The sequence below is a fragment of the Coturnix japonica genome, chromosome 6, assembly GCF_001577835.2.
Source record: "Coturnix japonica isolate 7356 chromosome 6, Coturnix japonica 2.1, whole genome shotgun sequence".
NCBI classification, from domain to species: domain Eukaryota; kingdom Metazoa; phylum Chordata; class Aves; order Galliformes; family Phasianidae; genus Coturnix; species Coturnix japonica.
The window spans coordinates 9,498,776-9,519,124 of NC_029521.1; the positions used below are offsets into that span (position 1 = coordinate 9,498,776).

The following is a 20,349-nucleotide window of genomic DNA, read 5'->3' on the forward strand; positions in this document are numbered from 1 at the left end:
CAGCCTGAAAGAAAAAGCAAAACCAAAAGGCCCGTTTAAGCTGGAAAATCAAATGCTGTTGAGGGAACCTTGGGGGAAGTCAGGGCTCTCGCAGCCACAGCAGGAGCTAAGCCAGAAAAAGAAAGCACCTTATGCTATTTTTAAGTATTTCTTTTTTCCAGCCTCCCCCCTTTCTGCTCAACACTGTCTGCACCTCCTGCTGCTGGCAGTGGATGAAAGCGGGTGGCTCCAGCCATCCCCAGCACAGGGGTGCCAGCAGGAGGGAGCCCTGTGTCCCTTCTTGATCATTTCACACCCAATTAAAAAAGAATCCACTCATTATGTCTATTAATTATGTTTTCAGGTGCAATCCAGATGTATATTCTGAAAGGCTAATGCTCAGAGGCAGAATTCCCACTGTCTTCACTAGTGCTGCCCTCAAATACGGATGCTCTAAGGCTTCAAAAACCATTGGAAGCTCCAATGCATCGCTTCCCCAGTGCCATACACAGCCAAAAAAAAAAAAATCAGAAAGAATGAGCAAATACCACCAGCTATTGAGGATCCCCATGCAATGTGGGGAAGGCTGCAAGTTCCAAAGCAGGCTACAAAGCTTTGGGCCTGGATATATACAGACCTGTTCGCATTCACACCTATACAAACATTTATAAAATGTGTGTGCACACTTACAGATATGACAGTCAGTATGCACACATGTATATAGACACTCACGCTCCCTCACTCACAAGCACCCATCCAACAGCTTCTTGTTTAACTTACAACATCTTTATTGCATCTTGAAGAACCCCTAATTCTCATGGTCAAAGGCTCCCTCCCCCTGGTTTCTTTTTTTCCCCCTCCCTTTTCACTCAGGGTGCACACAGTCTCTACCCCTATATGAAGTCCCCACGGCTGGGCCAGCCGGCCCTGTTCTGCGCCCTCCAGCGCCCACGTAGCCTCTGCATCGGCTCCTCATCCTCCAGCTGCTCCAGCTCAGGGAAGCCCAGCCCATCCAGCACCTCGTACACACCAGCCACAGCCGCCACCTGGAAGCACAGCAGAGGGTGAGCTGGTTTTGCTGCAGATGAATGGCCGCACAGCATCTCCTTGCGTGACCCAAGCCCACCGCGCCGGCATGGCACCGACCCCTCCCCGTGCCTTCCTCCGGCTGCTGCTGCTGCGTTTTATAAGCAGCTTTATGGTTTGTTAACTTTGGCGCCCTTCCGGAAATAAAGTTACAATGTGGCCTTGTTGGGCTTTTAATTTATTTTTTTTTTTTAAATAAATACTGAAAGCACAGCGCTTGTGCTGGAGCCAAAGGGACCTTTGATGCTCAGTGGGGCGCACCCTCTCCCAGCAAACAGGGGCATGGGAGGCTCATTTCATCCCAGGGGAAGGAGAGAGCACAGTATTTCCCAAGCGGGGCACCTGGGTAACGTGTCTCAAATTTTAAGTCTTTCTGGAGGAATCAAAAAGTTGGAGCAGGGACAAGCTGGGCATCCTAGCCTGGCTATGAGGAGAACCTAAAAGCCAGAAATGTTTCCCCATTGTGAATTGGTGGCACAGGGCAAAGGACAAGGTTCTCTCACCTTGCAGTGATGCAGTATTTCTCTAACACTCCATGCGTCTCCATGCACATGGGTTAATTAATAGCTTATTCAAGATGTGTTGAAATAGGAGCTTTCCCAGCACTGGGAGCACAGCCCCAAATGTTTGGTTATAACATCAAGAGGTAGCAGTGGGTTGGGTCCAACACACACTGCACACCTACCTGCGAGTGACAGACAAGAATACAAGCACCTTTCCTCCCCAGGCACTGCATCACACCAGATTTTGGCCCAAACTGAAGCCCTACCTCACGCATCCAGAGGCTGAAGGGCCGCTGCCAGGAGTCCTTCTTCTCCAGGTGCAGGTAGGCATTGAAAAGGATCAGGTAGATGTAGCGCTCCAGGTATTGCAGGCTCCGCAGCCGCAGCAGCCGCCGCTCCTGCTCATCCTTTCCTGACCGCCCCTGCAAGCGCAAGGAAAGACAAGAATCTGCTTGGCAGCCCAGGCTCTCATAGTGCTGTGGTTTCTAGCATATAAAAAGCTTCCCTTTGTGCCCTACAGCCCTCAGAAAAAGGTGTTACTAAATGCGTGCCCATGCCCAGCACCCTGCCTTTCTCCACATGCAAACCATGCCCTACTGGTTTTGGAAACAAGTGTTCCCATCTTTGAAAACCATGCTTTGTTACTTTTCCTTCCCCAACTGATTCAGAGCCCTACTCCTAGCAACGCCACATGATCAGTTCTGCACTGGGAAAGATGTCAGTCCGAAGTATACACAGGGATACTTGAACAGAGCTGATCCTGATGAGATTTTCTAACCAAATGTGAAGCCAAAAGGTAGGAGATGGTTAGGAAACAATTGCACTAAAGACAACAACCTAACAACTGAGCAACAAGGCCCCATTGAAATGTCTGCTAAGCCAAGGAACCTAACGGATGTCATCATCTTCAGGTGGATCATATGAACATGCAAGCCTTGATGGATATCTCTGCTGCAGCTGAGACCAAAAGAAGCAGCCAACTATTGCTGCCAGCTTCTGCAGAAGCACTCAACCTCCCTGAACAACACATCCTCCAACAGCGGAAGGAAGGCATCAATCTATTTTTTCTTCCCAGTTTAGGATGGGAAGAGATAGGAAGGAATCCAAGCTGAGCACCAGAGCAAATTTTCCTTCCATCCTGTTTGCCCTGACCCTGTGGAGCGTCCCTTGCATAGCTCCAAACATTGCTCCCACCAACCCAAGACTAAACAAAAAGCAGGGTGCAACCAAAACCTGCCCATGGTGGGGCTATGTGCATTTGGAAGCACATGCCTTTCTTCCAGTTTGTACCTGCCAGCCAAAGCAGAGATTCCCCATAGCACTTGCCTATCCTGGGCTCAGATTTTGGGAAAAGAAAAAAAAAAAACTGCATTAAAGCTTTTGCACACATCGCCTCTTAGGCAGCGATAAAAGGCTCTTCCTGGGGCAGAGGATGACTCCCTGCTTATCTTCCTTCCCCACCAGGCCATCAGGGCGGGCTGGATGCAGCTGGCTGGGAAACAGGATATGGCCCAGGAACACCCATGTGCTGCTCCTCACTGCCAAGTGCCAGCAAGGGGCACGAGGAGGTCGCGGGAACGGGCAGGAGGCCGCATTCCAAAAAATAATAATGCTAATGAATGGGAGCAGCTCGCTCCGTCATCACAGCTCTGCAAAGGCAAGGCTGCCAAGAAGCGCATGGCTTGGCCAGCTGCGACGCCTGGGTGTTCCACCCCCTCAAATTGGACAAGCCAGAAGGAGAACATCACAGAGCAGCCCTGCCCTCTGCTGGCTGCAGCAGGAGGAATGGGATGCAGGATTCAGCACAGCAAGGGATGCTGGACTGGTTTGGATGCTGGAACACCACAACCCTCAAGCCCCTATTGCTTTGTGTAAGGGACCACAGTGAGTAGTAAATCAGTTATCAACTTAATCTTCTGCTTTCTGCTCCTCACCCCATAACCAGTTGTGGCAAACAGCCACATGGGAGCTGTCAGGCCTTGCTGTATTTTCCCGTTTTCATGCAGGGGGAGGGAAAAAATCAGTGAAGAACCCCCAAAGCCACTACCCTGGGAGCCCTGGTTTCTCCTTGGTGACGTGCCACACAGCTTTGGTGTGAGGTCCCACTCTTATCCATGATGTGGCTGCCCTATTTGGGTTCTGGTGGATCAGCCCTACGGCAGAAAAGGGCATTGCTCACCTGCCGGTAGGTACAGATGATGATTTCTCGGAGGTGGTAATGCATGGGTGTCATGGTCTCGCTGACCGTGTCCAGGGCCATATCCACCTCCTTCTTCATCCGGTGACCATCGGGCAGGAGTTGGACCACCTTCATCACTACCTGGAACACAGGAAGGGTCTTCACCTGCTGCTCTCAAGCCAACCACTCCATGCCTGCGCTCAACACCTGGTGCCCTCAACCCAACCACTCCATGCCCACACTCATCCCCCAGCCCAGGAAAGAACCATCCTCCCCCAAGCAAGTCTCACAGGGCTTTGGAGACCCTACACAGCATGGGGTCATGTTGGCTCCAGGACTCACCTCAAACTCCCCTTTAGTGTACTTGGCATCAGGCACACTCACAATCTCCTCCTCACTCATCTCAGGGATGCCCTACAGAAGGCAGAGAAGGATAGAGTGTTACACACTTGGCCACCTGAAATTTTACCCCCCATCTACTCTGCAAGAGAAGAGCCACATATCTCCCATCCTTAACCTTTCCTTTCTCCAGTGCCTCCCACCACTCCTCAGGAACAGGACAAATGGGGACACATCACCACTCCTCCTACAGTTCCTCTGTGGCTACACAGAGGCAACAAAAAAAGGAACTATCCCTCCAGCCCCCACCATCTGCAAGCACTGGTACCCACATTGAAGTGCCAGAGCGTGAGGACTGCAATGACCATGGCTGTAGTGGTCCTGCCCCGGCCACTGGCACAGTTGAATACAAAGGCTGTCCGTGAGTCTTCAGCCAGGGCACTCTTCATCGCCTCCAGCAGCCGGTCAAAATCCTGTGAGAGCAATACCAAGGGTTTTAAGGAGGATGCTCTCACCCATCCCCTGCCCTTGGTCAAAAATAAATAAATATGGAAGGCAGGACGAGGATGTGGTGACAATGCTGCTACCTGCTCCTTAGGAGCACAGAAGTCAGGGATAGGGATGCGCCGGTAGGTCAGGCCCTGGCAGGTACTCTTGTGCTGGTTGAAGATCTCCTGCGTGGTCAGACAGCTCTTGAACATCTTCATCTGCTTCTCTGCTTCCAAGTAGACCTCCAGCCATTTCTGTGACTTCAGCAGGTCACCCTTCAGAGTGGACTCAAGTTTCTGCAAAGTACAGAAAAAACCTCACCACCAGAACCATCAGACCTACTCTTCTTTCACCTGCTCCCCTCAGTTTTTGTTTTGTTGGGTTTTTTTTTGTTTGTTTGTTTGTTTTTTTTCCCCATCACCATTTTTATGTTTTAAGATACAGCCTGACACTGACTCACACTCCAGGTCCTGGCTGCCACTTCTGTCCAGGGATCTTGGGCACTGCCATCCCCAGCACCCCAGAGACCTTACTTCTCCAGGCAACCAAGATGCTGCTGGCAGCAAAACCCCCTTTGCACTAAATATATTTTTATAGCCCCAGACAAGTAGCTATGGTGGGTGAGGGGGCATCTAATATTCATTTCCCAGGGACATCTCTCTCATGAGGGCTCAGAGTGGGAGATGCCTTTCCCTCATAAGGGACATGACCTAATGCCTCTGACCTACATCCAGTTATCTGCAGAAAGCTCAAAGGAATGCAATACAAGGTCAAATTTAAAGTAAAATTTTGGAGCAAAGAGGACAGACGTGACAGAGGGAAGAATCACCAGCCATGAACAACACCGGTGAGCAGATTTCACACAACCCCAGTGTGAAACCTTTGTGCATCCTTCCCTTGGCACCATTTGGGGTGAAGCCCCCATGCTTCTGGTGATCCCCAGCAAAGATGCTCATATGCAAAGAGGAGACTCCTTCAACAAGCATCACACCCAGAACGCATTACCCCAAGGCAGGACCAGGCACACCAAGGTGCACCCCAAAGCCCAGGCTCACCTCCAGCTGCTCAGGTGTGGATACCGGCACAGGGATGAGCTGGTCAAGGCTTCCTGGCTCCCTGAGTGTGTAGATTTGCTCGTTCCCCTCCAGCACCACCTCTTCCCGCAGGCTGACCCACAAGATGTGCGAGTGCTTTCTCTTTGCATCTGTCAGGTACCGCAGGACACTGCCCAGGGCCTGGGGGAAGGGGTAGCCAAGGTGAGAGGATGGCACCCAGAGGGGTGGCCCTGCCTGCCACAAGGCACCTGCCTCTCACCTTGGAGCTCGGCTGCGCTGTCCCATAGATGGGCATCTTAGGCACCCGTCGGAAATTGGCTACGCTCATCTCCTTCACAGTGCTCAGCACGTCTGGGCAGAAGCGCTCATCCACCACCTGTGGCACAATAGACAGGGCTGGGCACACTGGTGTGCGCAGGTCATCACTAGGAACGCACCCATCCCTGCTGAAGATACAGACCTGGAGGCCTAAGACTCAACACCTGCCTTACCACAGACAACCCCTTGCTTCTCCCACCACACCAAACCTCCTCGAGGTTGAGCATCCCAAGACAGTGCCACCCCAGCAGACAACCAGCCCCATTCCTACACCCAGGTGAGGCACTCACCAGCACTCGCGTTCCCTTGGTGATGAGGTCCCCGGTGATGGTGAGCTCAGAGGAGTTCATGCTCGCCTGCAGTCGGTAGAGCTCAGGGTGCCGGCACATCCACCTGCTGAAGCTGAGGGCAAAGCCCAGGGGGTACTGCCGGCGGGGGGCCGGGGAGGGGGCACGCCATCAGCCTGGGCTCGCCCCCACCCCCTGCCACATGCTTCCAAAAAAGGAGTCAATGATGATGCCATCCTCCTCCCATTGCAGCTTGAGACGTTGCCCTGCCCTCCCACCACCCAGCCACGAGACGTGGTCTTTACCTGCTCATGAAGGTAATAGTTGAAGGCAATCAGGTAGAAATAGCGTTCAAGGCTCTGCAGAGTCCTCTGGAGGAAGTATTCTTTGGTGCTGTTCCCCTGAAAGCAAACACATAGGACATTAATCACACCCATCGCAGATCACAGGGCAGGAGCAGCTCCTCCTGGAGCCTAGGAGAGCACCACATGCCTGCTTAGGAGGAGATGAGCAAGCAGCTAGCTGGCCTGAGGCTGTTTTTAAATACTGATTTGGAGGAAAGGAGGCAGAAATGCCATGTAAGTCCCTAAGAAGGGCTTCAGCATTTTCACACTAACTTCACCAAGCTGCTTCCACATGAGAATGAAAGTGGAATAAAGCTACGGAACCCTATCTGGAATAGTTTTCTGTGCTTTTTTTCCTTTTAATTTATGTTTTTAAATGAAACATCTCAATTTTTCCATATTAAGCAATTCTTAGAGCTATAAATTTGCATTTCAGATCAAACAAAGCCTTCCCTTTCACCCACGGACACTCTGGGAGCAGGTCCAACACAACACAGGCTGCCTGCCTGTCCGGGAGATACAATGTCCAGATGCTACTAGGAGAGCAAGACCCAAACAGAGGGGTTTGATCAACACAAGGTGCCAACACCACCTTGGACACCACTATGGCTTCCAGCTGTGATGCTCCAGTCATCAGGCTTCCCTGGGAGCCAAGGGGTTCCCCCAGAAACTACTGGGTTTGGGATGCAAGCTCAAAACCTCAGGACCAGCAGAACAGTATGCAACTCTACACAAGGTTCTCCCAAAGGCCCTTTGGAGATTACGGTCCATGTGATAGACCCCAGGGAGACACACACATCCTGCCCTTATTCCCTACAAGCAAAATCCCCATCGTGGACATGATGGAAACCCCATTAAGACAGAACATGCATTGCAGAGGATTCTTTCCTGCATCCCAGGCAGACTTGGCAAGCAGGCTTTGTGCACTGCCAACACAATGGCATTGAGTCATGAATATTTACTTGTGATCCACAAGACAAATCCCGCCTGCAGTCATTTATCAAGAGGCAGAGCAGCACATTGGCTCCCAAAACCCACAACAGAGCCTGGGAGCACAGAGACAAGCCAGGGTCAGGCCAGGAAGGGCCAGGCACTGCATGGATGGAATTGAGCATCCCACCCAAGACCCAGCATCACTTCTCTGTGCCATCACTCCAGAAGCTCAAACTTTTCTTTCCCCTCCCTGCCCCCCAACTCCTCGGTGCCCAGAGTCCTTTCCTCTTCTCCTCTCCCCCCACCCACATCACCCAGCACATTTTCCTGGCCCCCTGCCATTGTTTAAATGTGCTCTTGCTACGTGCAGACTTCAAATAAACACTCCTCTGGGCTAATTTACAGCAATCCCCAGCCACTTGTTTTCCATTGTCGAGGAGGACACACAGCAGCCCTCCCCAGTGTGAATGGAGGGTCAGCCAGATCACCCTTCACCCCCAGAGTGATCAAGAAGGGCACCCAGGTGTGCTCCTATGGCTCTGTCCACACTTGGCCTCGTAGCCAAGAGAGTCCCCCTGCTGTACACAACAACATGCACCATCACACGAAGCAGCACCAAGCAGATGCAAATCTACCCTAGGAAATTAACAGGGAAGGATTTAATTTGGGGTGCCCCACTCTAGCGGCATGCTTGTCACACCCTGATGGAAAAATTCAAATCCAGAAAAGCTGGAAGGGGAGTTAAAATGCATCTGGGATCTGAGTCTTCCCAGTCAACCAAAAGACCAGCTGGAAAAGCCAGAGAAGATGCTGGACCCCAACCCACTCATTTCACAGTTTTAAAGATGGTAGAAACAAAGACGGAGTATTATCTGTCTCAAGGGCATCTGCCAGAACCAGAGACAATGCTCAAAATAAGAAGTCAGGTTTCCACAAAGCCCCGGCCTGCTTAATTTCATGGCTCTTAAACAGGAAAAAAAAACCTTCACAACCTTCAAGGTTTACACACCCCTGGGAAGCTTCCAGGGCACAGGAAGTTTTGGATTTCTATAATTTACATTCTTCCAATCCGCTCATGAAAACATTTCTATAAATTACCATGCACAGAGCAGGGTTATAAAGGCAGCTGAGCAATCCTCTAATTAATGGCTCACTAAAGGGGGCCCTGACTGATGCTCCATGGCTGTTTAGGATAGGGAGATGTCACCCTAGAGGCAGTACCTGGATCTGGTAGTCTTCTCCAATCCCTTCCAGCTTCTTCTTGGACTCATAGATGGCCTCCTTCATGTCGTGCATCTCTGAGCAGGAGGCAATCACACTGTCCACCTTGAGCAGAGAGAGCCATTGAGCAGAGGAAGCACACTTTGCCCACCCCGATACCAGCATGGGTTTGGCAGACCCCCCCTCACTTACCTCCTCCACCATCTGTTGCCCTTTGGGTACCATCTCAATGAAGCTCTGGATGACCCGAAATCTGGCCCTCGGCGGTGTTTTGGCTGGATGTGGGAGGCTACCCAAGAAAAAGGGAGAAAGAGGCCATTAAACCAATGAGCACCATGGCCATGCTGACCACACTGGGACTGTCTCACTTACTCAGTCTTGGGTGCTGCTCCCCGGTGGTGGAGGAGGATGAGGGTGCCCAAGGCCATGGCCAGGTTGGTCCTGCCCACTCCAGTCTGGCAGCTGAAGAGCAGTGCTGGCGGGGGGCGGCTGGGATCCCGCAGCAGCAGTCCAGGGCTTTCCTAGGAGGAAGAGAGACAGGGATGGATGGTGCCCAGGGGCAGCAAGGAGAGCACAGGCTGGCATGGGCATCTCATGGGGAGCAGGCTGAGGGATGGCCCCATCAGTGATGATCCCCTCCTCCATGAATCAATGATGGGATTAAACATTAGTCCCACTGCCCGTCCCAAATCCTCCACATCAGGCCTGCCACCACAAGCATTTGCACCAAACCCAAACTGTTTTCCCTCAAAAGGAGCTGAGTGTGCAGGAATGCTGGGAGGCGTAAGAGATCACCACCTCCAGCAAGGGGCATGGACAGGCAGGAACAGGACACAATCACATGCGCAGGCTCCCTGTTACATGAAGCCAAAAGGGGAAGAAAGTAGGACCCCCCCCCTCAGGGACCCCTCCAGCTGTTGCTTCCCCAGACAGGCTGCTTCACACAGGAAGCTTCTGTTTTATTTTAGAAGAGGGAAGAATACGGTGACACCAAGCCTGCACATTGGTTTGGTGACTGTTGAACATGAAGGGCTTGCAAAATAAGTTCACCCAAAATTAATCAACCTATGCAAGGAGCAAGGATAGGGCTATGAACAACCTGGTCTAGTAGGAGGTATCCCTGCCTATAGCACGGGGGTTGGAACTACATGACCTTAGAGGTCCCTTCCAACACAAGTCATTCTGCAATTCCAAGAGCATCTCCAGCACTCTGCCTGGGGTGGAGATGGTTCCTTTACCTAAACGCAGGAGTAACAGCCCTTCCCACCAGTCCCAGAAAACTGGGGAAGCAAATCCCACCCCAAAATCCCCACGGTTTCGCTTGGCTCACCCTAAGGAAGTGGATGAAAGCATCGAACTGCTCCTCCAGAGGGCCCCCATCAACAGGCAGGGGCAGGCGGTGGTAGCGGTAGGTGGGCAGGAGGAAGATGGGCCGGCGGTACACCTCCTCTGTTACATGGATGTCCTCCTCACCCTGCACCCTCACAGTGTGCGGCTCATCCCGAAAGCGCTCAATGTCATTGTACACATAGTAGACTCCCTCACTCAGCTGAGCAAAGTTGTGGATCTAGTGGAGATAGAGATTGCCATCAACACCTGTGGGCCTGGTGGATGCGGGTGGAGGCCCCACGTAGTATCTGGCTGCTTCAAACCCATCCCCATGAGATGTCCAAAGGGGAGAATGGGCACAATCCCCATCTCAGTGCTTCTGATTTTTCACTTTCTTGGACACCCAAGAATGCAGAGCTGCACACCAGAAGATGTAGAACCCTACCAAAGCCCCAGCAACTCCCCAGCCCACGGGAATCACCTCTTTGCGGATGGTGAGCTCCAGATCTTCCACACACAGCCCCCTCTGCAAACCGTGGAGGTTCTCATGGAGGTTCTCCTTGCCCCTTGGCGTGTAGGGCACAAAGTCATTCTCCACACGCAAGAAGAGCACAGGTTCCTCACGAACACAGAAGAAGACACACTCCTAGAAAGATGGCCACAGATGAGGGATATGAGGGATGCAGCCAAGCATGCAGCAGGGGAAAAGGCTTCCCAAAACCTAGTGCCAGCCTCCTCCATGGACTGACCAGCAGCTCTGGAGATGGAGCATTTTGGCCACTCTCTTCACACATATCCCCTCAATTTCCACAACAACCTACAGATCCTCTCTCACAAACAAGAGCAGAAGAGCTCTGCTTTAAGGCCACGCTTGCTCCCACTGCACCAACCTTGTGGCCTTCTCTCTGCAGCTTCTGCAGCACAAGCTTGAAACCATTGAGGCTGGGCTGACCCATACCAAACACTGCATAACCTCCTTTGGCTTGCCGGAAATTCGGAGCTCCGCAGCTGCTGGTAGTGTTCAAGACATCCAACTTGCCGTACACATCTCTGACCATGAAATATTTCCCCTACAGGATAAGAAAGAAGATGGAACAGGATCCGAGCACAGGAAGCATGCAGGAGCAACAAGTAGCAATGCCAACCTGCACCAGGTAGTGCTCCAGCGTGGCCTCGGAGATGCGTCCCACTGTGTAGTTGGCCTTCAGTAGGTCATCGTGGATCTGGAACTCCTCCCTGCAGTTGTACCTGGAGGAACCACATGCAGAAGGAGGTATGATTACCCAAAAATAAATAAGTAGGGATTTCTTTTTGCTCAAAGCACGGAGAGAGAGGGGAGCATGCAACAGGAGATAGAGAGGGTTTGAAATGAACCAAGAAAGGACAGCATCCAATCTGGAGACAGCATGGAGGGACTGCAGGTGGCTGCTGGGACTCACGTGATGACCACTGGTGCCACTTTGTTGGTGATGATGGACTTGGCCTTGCTGTTGTGCAGCCCAAGGGTTTGGAAAGAGTGGATGCTCAGGGAGCGCTGGTCCTCCATGGTGCCAATGCCGTGCACACTCTCGAAGGCAGAGGCTGAGACAGTCTGCTGAGCTGTACTGGCGGTCGTGCCCATCATCCACAGGCTGCACAGGGACAGAAGAACAGGGTCAGGATGAGAGGGAGGGGGATGGTAAAGGGAGAGGAATTTTTTCAGCTGCCCCGGCATGGCAAGGGGAGGCCCATTTCCGAAGAAACACGAACCCAGCCCTTCCCGTGCTCTCCAATTTCCTTCCCGCTCTCCTTACAGGCTTTCTCTCCCCTTGTCCTCCAAGCTGGGTCCAGCCCCACCACAGCTGAATCCCCAGCACAGCTTTTCTGCCATCAAGGCTGGGAAGAGGGGAAAGAAGAAACCCTAGAGCCAGCCCCCAAAATGTGATGAGTCAGCAGATGGCACTGCAGAGTGACCTGCGGCTTCCCGTCCTGGCAGGACAGCCATTAGCCTCCTGTGCCCCAGCGTGAGCACGGAAAATGCTTGAAGAGCAGCAAAACACAGCTAAGTGCTCCAGCAATCTGTGATTTCCTCCCAGGCTCATTCCCAGCACACTGCATTTGTTGTTGCACGCTGAGATTGCGACCGGCTTTCCTGCGCACACATGGAGGCACACGCCAACATGTGCATCCACAAGCAAGTGCCTGCAGACATGTGCATGCATGCATACAGAGGACTCCAAAGGGGAGCAGAGGACAGCCAGGAGCATCCCGCCACGCTCGGCCACCCTGGGACAATGCAGTGCCTGTTCTTCCTGCTAAGCTCAGGAAGAAAAAGGCGCTTTTCTTGCTTCCGTAGCAAATGCACAGCGCTGGGGCTCGGCGGCGTGGACACAGCATGTGCTGGGAGCCGTGCACTGATGGGGAACCAGCACCCTGACCCTCAGATGCTTTTGCAGTCTGCTGTGCTGCCTTGCAAACAGGCTTTGTCACCAAGACCAGATTTTTGGCTGCCTTGTGAAAAGCCACTTCTTTCCTCTAAACCAAAATAAATAAATCCCTTCGCTTGCTAGTTGCAAACCATACAGCTCTTCTCCACCAAAGCGGTGGAAAAGAGCAGCGCTCCCACTCACCCATCGGCACCCCTGACCTCACCCCTCTGTTTCCCACCGTGTCAGCCCCCACATATGGGTCCGACCCCCACGGCACAGGGAGCTGGCGGAGGCCCAAGGCCAGCACTAACAATGGCCTAAATATAGCGGGGGGGCCCAGCTGCAGGATGCATCTGCCACGGTGGGAGGAAGCGTGCACTCGCCCTGGCTGCCTCATTGTCAGCAGGAGGAACAGGGACAAACAAACCACTGCTGCACTCCCAGCGTTGCATTGCAGTTTTATCTTTTAAAACATACAAAGATATATATATATTTTTTAATGTTTTGGGGAGGGAAGCACCGCATCGATCCTGGGCACCCCACCCAGGTTTTGTTCTGTCTACAGGGGAGCCAGTGCCACAGCCACTTGTCCTCAGCTCTGCTAACACAACACGGCCTCTCCCTGGGAGAAACCCCCAAATTACACCCTTCCCTGCAAACTGCTCGTTTACAGCTTCCTAAATTAGGACGGCTATGCCATTACCGAGGGCACCAAACTGCTGGGGTAAGCTTTGTGCCAAGAGGGCCGTGGCCCTGAGCTGCCCCAAAACCGGGGATTTAGCCCCAAAATGGGAAACGTGCGGTGTTCCCCAGAGGGTCGTGGGGGGGTGGGGGCAGGAAGCACCGCCGGATGGAGCAGGGAGCACGCGGCATCACCGGAGAGAGGAAGTGATGGAGCGCGGTGCTGCCCCTGCTCTCTCACCCCTTTTATTCCAAAAGCCAACACATCCTATGAAAAAAAGAAAAGAAAAGAAAAGAAAAGAAAGAAAGAAAGAAAAGCCATCGAATGCATGGGACAGCACGTTCTCTCTGCGGCAGGAGGGAGCCTGCTGGGTTTGGAGCAGCCGGGAGGAAAGCACAGGGAGGCACGCTGATCTGCTTAAAATACGCGTAAATGGATACAAAGTAACTCGTTTAAAAGCTGGAAAAGGAGAAAGAACCAAGGCCCGGCTCCTTCCGAGTTGCAAACTGGGGCTGAGCCCGATGACCGCAACGGTCCCTTCCAACGGGGTCCTCTCGCAGCAGACAGCGCCGGAAGGAAGCGGCTCGATAGCGCAAAGAAAGCTCAAAGGAAAGGTGAGAAATACCACCGCGGGGCGTCGGGATCGCAGAGCTCATCCGGAGCTGCTCGGTTCCCAAACCCACCGAAACCAGCCGGCCCTACAGCGCTTCGCAGCCGTTCCTAGAAAGCCCGGAGCGGCACCCCGCAGGATAACGACGGGAGAGCAACCCCGCAGCGCTGCGGGATGCGGCCAGGACTCCCGCCCCGTCGCTTCGCCCCGCACACGGCGAGAGGCTGCACGGGGCTCTCGGCCCGCGGTTCCCCCGACGGATGCGGATGCGAACGTCCCCGCAGCCCCCCGCCCTCCCCCAGCGCGGTACCTGGCGGCTCCGTGCGGCTCAGCGCTGCCGGGGGCGGCTCCGGGCCGGCCCCATCGGGGCTGCGGGGCCCGGGCTGGCGGAGCAGCCCCGCGGCCGCCCACCGCCTGCGTCCGCGCGTCCCTCCGACCGTCGGTCCGGGTGTGGGGCGGGGCGGCGGGACGGGTTTAAGCGGCCCCGCTGCGGGCCGGCTCCGCCCGCTGCCTCCCGGCTCCGCCCGCGTCCCGCCGTGGCACCTCCCTGCTCCCAGGGGCTGAGCCTGGGGCTGGGGGGGGGGGATCGGCACGCCGTGGCCACCGGGACCCCATGGCGCGTTGCAGCCGGCGGTCCTTGGGGTCGGCACCTTTCCACTTTGAGATCCCACAGCTTATTGCAGCCCCTCGGGGTCTCCCTGGCACTTTGCAAGCCTCAGATCCAGCTCGTTTCTGCTCAAGGTCCCCCCCCCCAAAGTGTTGCAGAACTCAGCCCCATTAGGAACCCCATAGTGTAGAGCAGTCCCGCAGCCATAGTTCCCATCACCTTGAAGATACCCTGGTATATTGCCCCCGAACACCCTACGGCCCCCAGCACATTCATAGGATTGAATTAGAGTCATAAAGTTTGGAAAAGACCTCTAAGGTCACTCAGTCCAACTGAGCCACATCCCCATGCGATTGTCCTTCCTATGTAACCATACTGTTACCACCTGAAGCACGTCAGCCCTACAGGGAGGACTCAGGAGCCTCATCTGAAGACCCGAAATGCCCCAGCCCTGCAGCAGGCACCGCCAACACCGTGCATAAATATTTACAAAAGCCCAACAGGCCAAGGAAAAAGGGAGAAGGAGCTGTCGGTGTCACCAGGAAGGAGGGAAAGGAATGTAAACGCAGCCCAGAGGCAGCCCGAAAATGGTAAAGTCTGGGGAGCAGGGTGTGTGAGCAGCCCCAACACTATGGAGCTCTGAGGGCTTATCCCCGCCTGCAGGAGCCTGAGCTTCACAGGCCCCAGCAATTCAGGCTTGCGGGCTGGCTTCTGCTCTGCAGCAGACTTCAGGCATTGGTTGGAAATGTGAACCCACAGCGATGCCGTGCCCTGATGCTAAATGCAACTTCACACTGAGCTTGGGGCAAAAATGCATGTCACACCAGCTTGTGGAATGGCTGGGAATGTGCAGTTTACTCAACAGTCACACTGCTACGGGGCACTGCTGCAAGCCTCTGGGTGAGATGGGGAACCCCAAAGCACCCCTTGCTCTCCTAAAGCTCAGAAAAGGAGGTGAAAACCCACACTTGGAGGCTACCAGCCCTCTTTCCCTGCTCCAGCAAACCTTATATCCTCCTCCTTCTATTAGTTTTCTTTTCCTTGGCTGAACAGAGGTGCAGGCCTCTGAAGCACTTTTCCACTGCGTCTGTCCCAGCACTATACCTGGTTTTGGAAACCACCATCAGAAAAACAACATTTTGGATCTTTCTGGAATGGTTTTTTGACACAGCGCCTCACGGTCATGCCATCTGCTGGGACGTCCCCAGAGGGACTTTCCTTGGTAGCTCTCCAGCTGCACACCCAGGAACCTCCATGCCCTGCAGATGCTTCTGCCCTGCGAACATCCTGCTTTAGTAGAGCAGTCACCACGTGGGTAAATGGGGATAAGGCCAAAGAAACCCCACTCGTGTCGCTGTCGTAGAACCAAGATCTTTATTGACCTCACTGTAACAGCAACCACCGGTGGCAGATTTCCTCCTCCCGTGCAGGAGACAGGAAAACCAAAAAACCCACCGACAACCCTGAACAGCAGAGAAGCCGCCCCGAGATGCCGGGCACTCCTTGCTTTTCAGCCAGAATCCCGTTTAAAACAAAACAAAAAGAGAAAAATTATCAGTAGAAAGTCGTAGAAACGTCGTAGAAAGCTGTAGAAAGTTCGCTTTGTCCTTGATTGGTTTTTTTTCTTGGCTCGGAGAGCAGCTGTCCCGCAAGGCACCGCGTGGCTGATGGCCATCACCTTCCTCACACCACACTGTGTCCCCCGGCTGCTCCGGGGCCACGATGGACCCCCGAGGGCCAACGTTTTAAGGAAAAATATATTTCTCTCTATATAACATATATATCTGTGTGTGTGTCACAAGCACTCAGCCACATGCACACCGTACTTCCACTCACACTCGCTCGCTCACAGTGTCTCCCAAAGCACCCGGCGATGAAGCCCACCCCAAACCCCATGGCACAGATTGGGGTTTGAGGGAAGAGACGCTGCCGCTCGACCCTTTTTTCTCCCCACATTGTGGTTGTCCCTCTTTTTAGTACCAAAAAGTGGAAAACTGAGGGCTCGGTGCCACGTGTGGCCCCATAGAAATTGGGAGCTCAGGTGCCAGAGGGGTCGAACCTGGACCCAAGAGTTTGCAGTGCACGGAGGTGCCGGTGCCTTCCCAGTGCTGTGGCTGCTGAAACTTCCCAGGGAAGGCCCGGGACGGGAGCCCTGTGGGCAGCACCTCCATTTCCAGGCGCTGCTCCTTAAGACCAGTTAAGGGAAGGGGATGGAGCGGGGTGATGCGGTGAAAGACACAAACGAAACGGGAGGGGGAAAAAAAAACAAACAAGACGAAACGACGGACCAATAAACGGGGCAATGGCGAAGGAGAGCGGCGGGTGCCCGGTCAGATGTCCATCTCGAACTGCGCGTCGTCCCCTGCAAGAGACACCGAGAGGAGCACGTGTGCATCGCACGGCTCGGGGACCCGGGAGGGGCCGCCCGCTTACCGGCCGCTGGCTTGCCGTCTTGATTGCTGGGGCTGCTGGGCTCCACCTTGGGCTCGTCGCCGGCCCCGGGGCTGGTAACACCGGGGATGTCGGGCAGTTGGCACGGCGGGGTCTGCGCCATGGGCGAGTTACGGCGCTCCAGCAGGAACTTGCGGTCGTAGATGATGCGGGTGCCTGCGGAGGGAGGGAGGGCCGGGGCGGGGGGACGCGTCCGTGTCACCCGGGCGCTCTTCTTATCCCGCGGGGTGCCGCCCTTACGGACACCCGCAGACCCCGACCCCCCGCCCGCAGCCTCACCCGCTCCGTGCGGCACGGCCTGGCCTTCCTGCGGGGCCCAGCCGCGGGGAGCGCCGCAGCTCGGGGCGTAGGGCTTCACACGCTCTTACCTCCCGGCGTGGTGGAGAACAGCGTGCCGCCGGGCGTGCTGCAGCAGCCGGGCGGCAGCGAAGCGGCGTCGCCGTGCGGCGCGGGGCGGGCGGGGATGGCGCGGCTCTGGCTGTGCTGGCGGCCGCCCGCCGACGCCATGGCCCCGCGCTATTGTCCCCGCGGGGCGGGGCCGCCACATCCCCGCCCGCCGCCACACGTGGTCCGCAGGGGAGGAGGGCGCCCGGCTCCGGAACGGGGAACCGGGTTCGGCTCCCGCCGCGTGGCTCGGTCCGCGCGGTTCGATCTCGGACGGGAGGTGTCCGGAGAGCCCGAGCCCACCCGGCCGCCCTACGCGAAGCCCCGCTCCCGCCGAGCCCGCAGAGCGCGCCCCCAGCCCCCACCCCCGGCCGCCCCGTTGGAGCACATGTCCCAGCGCTTTATTTTTAGCAGCGGGGAACGCCGCCTCCGCCGCGCCCGCAGCGTCCCCCCCCGGCCGCCCCCATGCAGAGAAGGATGGGCGAGGCGGTGGCCCGCGTGGCCAGGAGGGTGAACGAGACGGTGGAGAGCCAAAGCGACACGCTGGGTAAGGACGCGGCCCCGGCGGGGTGCCGAGCTGCTCCGTCCCCGCACCACGTCGGGGTGCGGCGGGGCCCGTCCGTGCAGGAGGGCCGCGTGTTTGGCAGCCTGGGGCCGTGCAGCTGCCCCCGCCGCTCAGCCGGCTGTCCCCGCAGACCTGGCCGACTGCAAGCTCGTGTCTTTCCCCGCCGGCATCTACAAGGCGGTGCGCAGCGTCACGCAGGGCATCCACCGCATCTCGCTGGCTAACAACGAGCTGAAGGCTCTCGGCGCACGCTTCGCCACCACCTTCAGCCAGCTGCGAGGTAAGGCCGGCCTGATGTCACAGGAACACTGAGGTTGGAAAAGCCCTCTGCTCACCCGGCCCATTCCCACCATCCTACCGCCCGTGTGCTTCAATGCCACATCCCACGGCTCTGGATCACAGTTGGTGGGGGGCTGCCGGCTCACGACATGGGAGCTGGAGCGCAATGATCTTTAAGGTCCCTTCCAAGCCAAACCATTCTGTGATTTAGTGACACTCTCCAATAGCTCAGCATCTTTTGTCTAGAGAGGAGACAGCTAGTCAGCACAACACCAGCCTAGAGCACATCCATGTCACATACAGATCCTCGCAGCAGCCCTGGCTCCCTGGAGGAGTCCTCCACTGGGAGCTTTGCTGCACAGAATGGAGGGTCAGCTTTGTTCCTCTTCCAGAACTCAACCTGGAGGGCAACCTCCTGCACCGCCTGCCCCAGGAGCTGGGCTCTCTGCTGCACCTGCGCACCATCAACCTGGCCCACAACAAGTTCCGGCACTTCCCTGAGCCCCTGGCGGCTGCCCCTGCACTGGAGAGCATCAACCTGGAAGGGAATGAGATTGCAGGTGAGGGGGGGAGGGGGCTGGGGAGGAAAACTGGTGCTTGTGACCGTATCCCTTCTCACCACCCCTCCAGGCTCCTCCACTTCATGGCTCATGGCTGTATGGTCTGGGACCACAATGGAGTCCACTGGGTTACTCTAGAGCCTCAAAGGCTGAGCTTTCTGTATGATTTATGAGCTTTTATTTACATTTACCTCTTCTTCCCTGTGCACAGCAGCAAAGGAGAGTTGAGGAGAACCCATTAGCATGAGCTTAGCCAGCACACATTGATGGCCATGCAGGCTTTGAACCCTTTGCTTGCCGCTGTGGCTGGTAGAAGACCAGCATCATCTCTGTGTCTTTGGAGATGATGCAGAAGCATCTGAAAGCTCACCCTCATGCTGTTATCTAGCAGCCTGCTCACTTCCAGCCAGCATACCATGTCTGAGTGGTGTGGGGATGAAGGTGGGCTGGTTTGTCTGCCTTTTATGACTCAGGACCCAGGTTTCGCCACTCAGTTCCATAACAAACTGAGGACCCTGCTCTGGATAAAAGCATGGCAGTCTACAGAAGGTGGATGGGGGTTGATTTGCAGCACCAGGTTTTGATGCTGCCATCCCAACCACACGTGGTTCCTGGTTCTGCCCGTTCCCTTCTGCTGCACTGGAGACAAAGCTGCTCTCAGGGCCAAGCCAGGTTCAAGATATCTGCTTCAGGGATCTCAGTCTTCTGGGGGATGCTGAGCCACAGCGGGTGATGTTCTCTAGGGAAATGGGAGGATGAGCACATCGATTAGTGCCTGCCTGCAGCCCTGGGCTCCGGAAGAAGCCCTTCAGTGCTGCCAGCCATCCCTTTCATCTCAAGGAGCTCTTAACCTGCAGAGTAGTGATGCATATATTAACGTCAGGGCTCTTAACCCTTTCCCTGCTCCTTGCAGTGATATCACAGCATTATCTTTCATGCTTAAGGCTGATGGCACCACACAGCTGCACACTCCCTGGTTGGAACACCATTGGTTTCCTCCGATGCCTGCTGCTTCCCCAGCAGCCTTCCATCCCAGCTAGCTGGATTTTTTTTAACCATTATTATTACATTCTAAACAGAGGAAAATCACTGCTGGTTAAATTATGAAAGTGGCTTCTTGCTTTCTTTCTTGCTGTGTTTTAATGCCTGTTTTCTCTTTTCCACCCGTTCTGCTTGGGAAAGCAGGACAAGGAGGGGGAGAAGCTGGCAGCAGGGTGCAGGCGGCTGTAAGCATGGGCGCTGCTGCTGTTCCTTGCTGCCTATGCAAGCTGCCATGAGCAGCACTGAGCTTTGCAGCTGCATTTAACCTGTTCTATTTTTGTTTTGTTTGTTTGCTTGTTTAAAATAAAACCATCCCTCCCCAAATCCTGTTCCCTTTGCTCCCCCTTGCAGAGGTGCCAACAGAGGCTCTGGCCTCCATGTCCTCGCTGCGGAGCCTCAACCTACGTGCCAACCCTGTGTGCCCTGCTGTACGCCTGCTCGTCCGGCCCCTGGTCCCCTTCGAGCTGCTGCTGTCACCTGAGGGCAATGTCCCCACAGCCTGACCTGTCCCTGCTGCCCGGCACCTGCAGGAGCGCACACTGGCCCTGGAGCTCCCCATGGCTTCCAGCTGCTGGCACGATGTGCCCCAATACCTGATTAAATGTGTTATGTGCACTGTGTTCCCTGCATTGATGGATTATTTGTTGCCAGCATTAGGCTGGAAGGAGCTTGAGTCCCCACAGAGTCCCCGCGATGGGTC

General features: G+C 55.1%; 3 protein-coding genes across 4 annotated transcripts; 1 reads left to right on the plus strand and 2 right to left on the minus strand.

The window, feature by feature from the left end:
• Positions 1–749: 749 nt before the first annotated feature.
• Positions 750–14,207, minus strand: PALD1 (phosphatase domain containing paladin 1). Its single transcript, XM_015866462.2, has 19 exons — positions 14,073–14,207; positions 11,502–11,693; positions 11,208–11,310; positions 10,953–11,132; positions 10,544–10,708; positions 10,064–10,300; positions 9,106–9,254; positions 8,926–9,022; positions 8,734–8,838; positions 6,541–6,636; positions 6,239–6,373; positions 5,890–6,006; positions 5,631–5,810; positions 4,674–4,871; positions 4,419–4,559; positions 4,090–4,161; positions 3,748–3,888; positions 1,835–1,990; positions 750–1,025 (listed from the first exon to the last, which is right to left on the minus strand). Exons 2-19 carry the CDS (start codon positions 11,684–11,686, stop codon positions 873–875), a joined length of 2,610 nt encoding a protein of 869 aa, XP_015721948.1. The 5' UTR covers positions 11,687–11,693; positions 14,073–14,207; the 3' UTR covers positions 750–872.
• A 1,513-nt stretch (positions 14,208–15,720) lies between these two features.
• Positions 15,721–17,343, minus strand: EIF4EBP2 (eukaryotic translation initiation factor 4E binding protein 2). Its single transcript, XM_015866397.2, has 3 exons — positions 17,189–17,343; positions 16,803–16,976; positions 15,721–16,731 (listed from the first exon to the last, which is right to left on the minus strand). The coding sequence occupies exons 1-3, from the start codon at positions 17,325–17,327 to the stop codon at positions 16,700–16,702; spliced, it is 345 nt and encodes a 114-aa protein (XP_015721883.1). The 5' UTR covers positions 17,328–17,343; the 3' UTR covers positions 15,721–16,699.
• Positions 17,344–17,440: 97 nt separating this feature from the next.
• Positions 17,441–20,269, plus strand: LRRC20 (leucine rich repeat containing 20). Of its 2 annotated transcripts, XM_015866394.2 has the most exons (4): positions 17,441–17,751; positions 17,900–18,049; positions 18,441–18,608; positions 20,001–20,269. In XM_015866394.2, exons 1-4 carry the CDS (start codon positions 17,670–17,672, stop codon positions 20,150–20,152), a joined length of 552 nt encoding a protein of 183 aa, XP_015721880.1. In that variant the 5' UTR covers positions 17,441–17,669; the 3' UTR covers positions 20,153–20,269. The 2 variants fall into 2 exon arrangements, with proteins under 2 accessions (XP_015721880.1, XP_015721881.1); XM_015866395.2 differs by lacking the exon at positions 17,900–18,049.
• Positions 20,270–20,349: the final 80 nt, after the last annotated feature.